General features: G+C 31.4%; 1 protein-coding gene across 1 annotated transcript; it reads right to left on the reverse strand.

The window, feature by feature from the left end:
- Positions 1-2,655: 2,655 nt before the first annotated feature.
- On the reverse strand, positions 2,656-5,523 carry LOC108751275. Its single transcript, XM_018491366.1, has 5 exons — positions 5,410-5,523; positions 4,078-4,686; positions 3,585-3,686; positions 3,360-3,512; positions 2,656-2,726 (listed from the first exon to the last, which is right to left on the reverse strand). Exons 1-5 carry the CDS (start codon positions 5,521-5,523, stop codon positions 2,664-2,666), a joined length of 1,041 nt encoding a protein of 346 aa, XP_018346868.1. The 3' UTR covers positions 2,656-2,663.
- Between the last annotated feature and the right edge of the window lie 279 nt (positions 5,524-5,802).

Here is a 5,802-nt window from a genome sequence, read left to right on the forward strand (position 1 = left end):
AGGATAATACTCCTGGTGATACTAGGGTTGGAAACGTTTCACGATATCGTCGAGCACAGAAGTGCTCCGGAGGATCGTAAGATCGGATGACACCGAATGAAGGTAAAGTATCAGATACGTGTTCCCTCTCGTCGAGATACGTTAGGGTGGTTAAATCAGTTCGAATTTATCTCAATGATGACAAACGACTGGCGACGAGGCGGAATTAACGAGATGATGTTAATCACGAGGCGAACCGCGAGTTGTATAAATATACTAAACCTTAATCTAATCGTGTTGTCCGCACTTGCTCGTCCGCGACGAGAGCTCTTATTACTCTGATATTCATACGCTCGGCGCCACTGCCTGGCGTAGCAAGCACTTGGGAGTGCCTCATATCACGAAGTACGCATGGTGGATAAACTCACGAAATAGTATGTGAGACTATAATTAGATCTCTCCTAAATAGAGTTTGTTATGCAGAATGCATTGCAACATCATAGTTGATGTCGATCTGCGCGGTTGTATCCTAAATGATCAATCTGTAGTTTAAATATACGGTAAAAACACTTTGCGTTCGTGTTAAAATTATGTTAAAATTTTAATAATTTATTATTAATTTTATTATTATTGTGTTGACTTTTTATTATATCCGAGTGTTAATTCGGAGAGAAGATTAGGCCGTTTTTATCTTTTTTAGACGTTCCGTATATAAAAGTAGAAAAGTGATAGCGAATTCGGTTGGACGCTTTAATGTGCACTGATTATACATTGATTTAATTTGAGTGCAAAAGTGAAATATAAATATTTTAAATATTTCAAAACATGTATTTTCGCTCAATACAATAAAGAGCGTTGAACATTTTACGGTTTAACCGGTTTATTTATATTAAACACACATTTTTATGTCAATCTGTGTATGACGGTTTTAATTCCAGTGCACACCGAGCATTTACGAGTACATTCAATCGAATTATTATAAAATAATCGAAAATTGAATATTGTATAAGATATTTTATTTGTTTCAAAATAAGATATATAGAAATTTCACAAGTTACGCTCCAAGGTATATTTCAAACATCTCAAATATTTTTCTCATCCTCCACGTAAAATGTGAACAATAATTTATCTCTGAAATTAATACATCAAAATTATGTATTCTCTAAATGTAAGAAAACTCATTTTACTTAAAAATCTCGGAACTTCATTGATCTGTGTCATTTCGCGCGCAGGATATTCTTCGACAAAAAACTTTAGGCGTCGTATGGACTCTAAAAATCGATGCCCTTGCTAATCTACTTTAATCGCGCGACACACGAGGACTTTTGCAATTAGAGGTGGGAAGAAAAAGATGAAATGATGTTCATCCAGGCTACCTGGACGGCTAGACGCCATTACTCATGGTGCGTAAAAGATTCAGATTTATGGTTCGTAACTACTTTCGCTCAACGACGCACACTATGAAGAAGAAGACGCCGTGCTGAATCGACACGGTAAATTGCGTACTGGCGACTTCCACGAACGGATCCTTCGATGATCCACCGTCGAACTTTTCGCGTTCCGAATCGCGTTCTACAAAAGTCAGTTATCCTTGATAGCTTGATCAACTAATCCCAGGTTTCTAACTTGGAATATTAGGTAACTAATTCCAGCCATTTCGCGTCCCTTTCTAAGTCGTGGCTCTAACTGCCACACATAGATGAAGAAAGTTGGAAATAAGATAATAAAGAGGAGGGGAGATAGTAGCACGTTTATATAATATTTCTGGCATCCCTAGACAATCCATTTGTAAACTCTCGAGATATTCATGATTCATATTATTTCTTCAAATTTTTTCTGATGCAAATTTAACATAGATTTAAAAGTTGTTTGGAAAATGCGCTATTAAAGTTATTAGGAAAATGTTCCTTAACTAAAATCTAAATTGATATATTTATATCGATTTTCGTTTTTTCGAAATTTTACTAATTTCTTGCATTTCATAAATCTTAGATTTATTCAACTCAAAATACATGTAACATTTAATCATAATATGTAGAAATAGGTTAAGAAAAAATTTGGTAATGATGATAATACAATTGAAATACTAACAATAAATGTTACATATTTTAACTTATATGTGTCACATTTATCAAAAATTTATCAAAATTATTACAATTATTGTAAAAGTTGTAGCAAAAATCTTGTGTATTTTGCACAAAAAAATTTTCGATCTCGTCGAGGATGGCGCATAGGGCTACTTTAACCAAAATGGGGTGAATTCTGTGCACTCGATCCACGGGCAGTAGGTTATAAGAACCCGCGTGCCTCAGTATGGGGTCAACGATATTGACATACTCTTATGTGAGTTTCCTTTTACATCTTACTAGGTAAGTGCGACTTCAAAATTTGATTAAACGCATGAAGAATTGAGCATTTCTCAACTTTCTGTGAGTTTACCTGATAAATTCTATAAATTATCTCGCACACTAATTGTCATTTGAGAAAAGTGAAGGTGAAATGAATAATCAATGGAGTCATAATACTGCTATTGTTTAACAATACATAAATTAAACATTAATAATATGATAACAATGTAAGTGTCAATAAATTACATTAACTGCATCTTCTTAATTATATCCTCTTAATAACGTAACCATTTTACGAATTTGCTATCGTTTACAAAACATACGTAGCGTCCATCTCTATCCGTCTTTATCACCGATAGATTGCAACAGGAAGAAATAGGACATTGTAGCATTCACGAACTATTAAAAAAATAAAACAATTAGAATTAGTTTAATATGCAAAAGATATGTGATTGTAAATACATATTAGTTAATATAGAGCCTTTTTTAAATTAAAAAAAAATAAAATAAAATTAACAAAAACTTAAAGAAATCAACTTTACGAATAAAATAATCTTCATATTTTGACGTTATTAGAACCAAAATTAGAATCTATTAATTCCTCATTTCTTTATTCGTTTTAGATAAACTCTATAATACATAAGTTCTATTTTTAAATAATTTATTTTTTTTTATCAAATTAAATTTTTTGTGTTTTTATTATCTCAAGCTTTAAATCTTCCATTTTCGTACAAACGGAACATGATATAAATATTATTTTTAAATCCATTAGTAGCGCTCGTAATATTGTAAAACAAAGTTTCGTTAATATAAAGTCCTATTTATAATGATAATAGATTAGATAAATAATATGTAATTAATTTATTATATATTTATATCTTAATGTACAATAAAAAAAAACGTTAAGCCTTTATATTAACAAAAAGCTTTATTATTTTTAAAACAGTGGCAATAAATAAAGCTGAAAGTGACTTGAAAATCATCAGCTTTTTTGCTCAGATAAACTCGGTCAATTGTAATTTAAATACTTACATTGGTAAAAATGGTGATATTGACTGGAGAATAAATTGCGTTTATGGTTATTGGCTTTTGCATCATAATCAGAATAACATTTGTTCTCACGTGATGATCGAGACTTGAATTAAACCATTCTCCAAAATAGATTCCATTACGAAAGTCCTCACTCTAAACGTACATATTCCAATTAATTAATTTTGAGTCACGATAATTGATTTACACAAGATCATTGAAACTTACCGCATTTGTGAGAACAGTGCCATACCATGCGTACGTAAATGTTTGCACAAATTTTACTACTGCGTATGTCAGAAACATGGATATGCGATTAAAGTCCGAAAACTATTACAAATGTTTAACGATTAATATTACAATAGCGAATATTTGGATAATATTATTATTTAATGGAGTGAAAAACTTGCAAGTGCAGCATAGTCTTCGTTTCTACACTTTCAAAAAGGGTGTTAAAGTTATTAAAAAGCATTTTATTTTACTTTAATTATAGGATTTATTAAGAAGACTATGACATTTCTTTATCAAATACTTTCCAAAATATATTATCTAAAATAAAATTGAAAGACGTAATTTTATTCTGATGTTATATGAGCGTGACACAACGACACTAATTATACGACCGTAATAATATTTATTATCTTACGACTAATTACGATCGCGCATAACATAGTGAATTACGAAATTAAATATCGATTTTTATATTAATGTATTCACATACTGGCATCGCGTCGTACATCAACCCGCAAAGAAGTATGGCGTTGGTGACAATGTGCCAAAAGACAATGGGTCCATAGACATGCTCTAGCGTATCGCGACATCGCAGTAACCTTTGATGTTTCGCCACACACATCCTCAATAAATCCAAGAACTTCTCGGTAGGTAGAGGATTTGTGAGCCTGAAGTTCATGGCGCGCATTGTCGAGGTAAACTGATAGACATAGAAGCCAAAGAAGCTGTCAACGCTGCACGCCATGAGGCCGCTGAGTCCTGTTAGAGTCGTCTCAAAGATCAGGTGTAGATGATACAAAAAGTTATCAGGAACGGTCCAGAAATGTCCGTATCCCCTACTGATTGGCAAAGTGTAATTCGTAGATAAATGGAAGTGAAGGAGACCGCGGATTATGAGAAGATACGAGGGCGCAAAATACAATAAGAGCAATGTAGTTGCAAGAGCGAAATATCCATACGTCAGAATGTACATTGTATGTAGAGACGAAAATATTATTGTCCGGATTTTATTATTCCGCATAAGTTCCTCCTCAAAAAGATCATTTAGTATTCGATGGTAATTTATCAGAGAGCCGCGATTTATCGTGAAGCTTATCACCTTAAAGAAGATAAAAAGAAATTTATATTTTTTCCTCCGCGCAAAACAGAGAAGTTGCATACAGTTTGACGTAATACGTTAAATATTATGATTTTAAATTTGTAGCAGTCAAATTTCAATATATATGGTTTTACTGTAAACGAAATGTCTTTTTTGTACTGAAGATGACCCAAAAAGAGGATCGAAATGTCTAATTTATTTGTACTTTTTTTTATTAATATTATATATATTTTACACATTAATTTTATCCTGTGTCGGTTTACATTGACTTATTGTGAGTTTTTGATTAAAAATATTAAAGAGAATTATTAAAAAATCAATAGTTTACGTTAAATATTGTATACTTTATTATTCGGACACATTTTAACATGAATTATAAAATATACATCTTATAATCTTTTAATTTTTTTTTACCTTGATACTTTTTTGCAGAATTAAACAAATCATATATTTATACTTTAAAAATCATATAATTCTATTTAAAAAATAGTGATGCTCTTTATATGAACTTGAAAAATCGATTCTTTTCCAAAATTTGATTTTTTAATTATTTGTTCTTCAGGAAATACAACTTTCGCCTATCATATTTTTTATTAAAATACTTTCTTTTCAAGGTATTCAGATGTCTCAAGTTAAATGTGTACTGTATTATATTGTAGTATGTATATATTAATATACTAATATGTATTATGTATATATATGTATGTTTCTTCTAGATTGTACCTTGAGAATAGCGCTAAGTCCAGTTATTGCAAAGCCTACGTTTTTCATCATATTCCCCAAATTATGCCTATGGATATAGCTCGTATGCAAGGTTACCATTGTCATCATGATCATCGTCAAGAGCACACAAATTGAGTAATAGTGTATGAGTTTGTCTGATTTCGTGGGCATGTACCAACAGCCACAGATAGTGAGCAGAATTCGAGTGAAACGTTGGTACGTGCGGTACATTTGCAACCGTTTATCAATCATTTTCATACCTGCATCGAATATATAATTCAAAGAAATGTCGGAAAGGCTTCTAAATTGAAAAAATATAGTTTTCTAAATGCCAAAGAAATTTAAATTTTTGTAATTGATTTAAAAAATTCATACAAAGGAAATTGAAATTTT

Source organism: Trachymyrmex septentrionalis, unplaced genomic scaffold (genome assembly GCF_001594115.1).
Source record: "Trachymyrmex septentrionalis isolate Tsep2-gDNA-1 unplaced genomic scaffold, Tsep1.0 scaffold43, whole genome shotgun sequence".
Lineage (NCBI taxonomy): Eukaryota > Metazoa > Arthropoda > Insecta > Hymenoptera > Formicidae > Trachymyrmex > Trachymyrmex septentrionalis.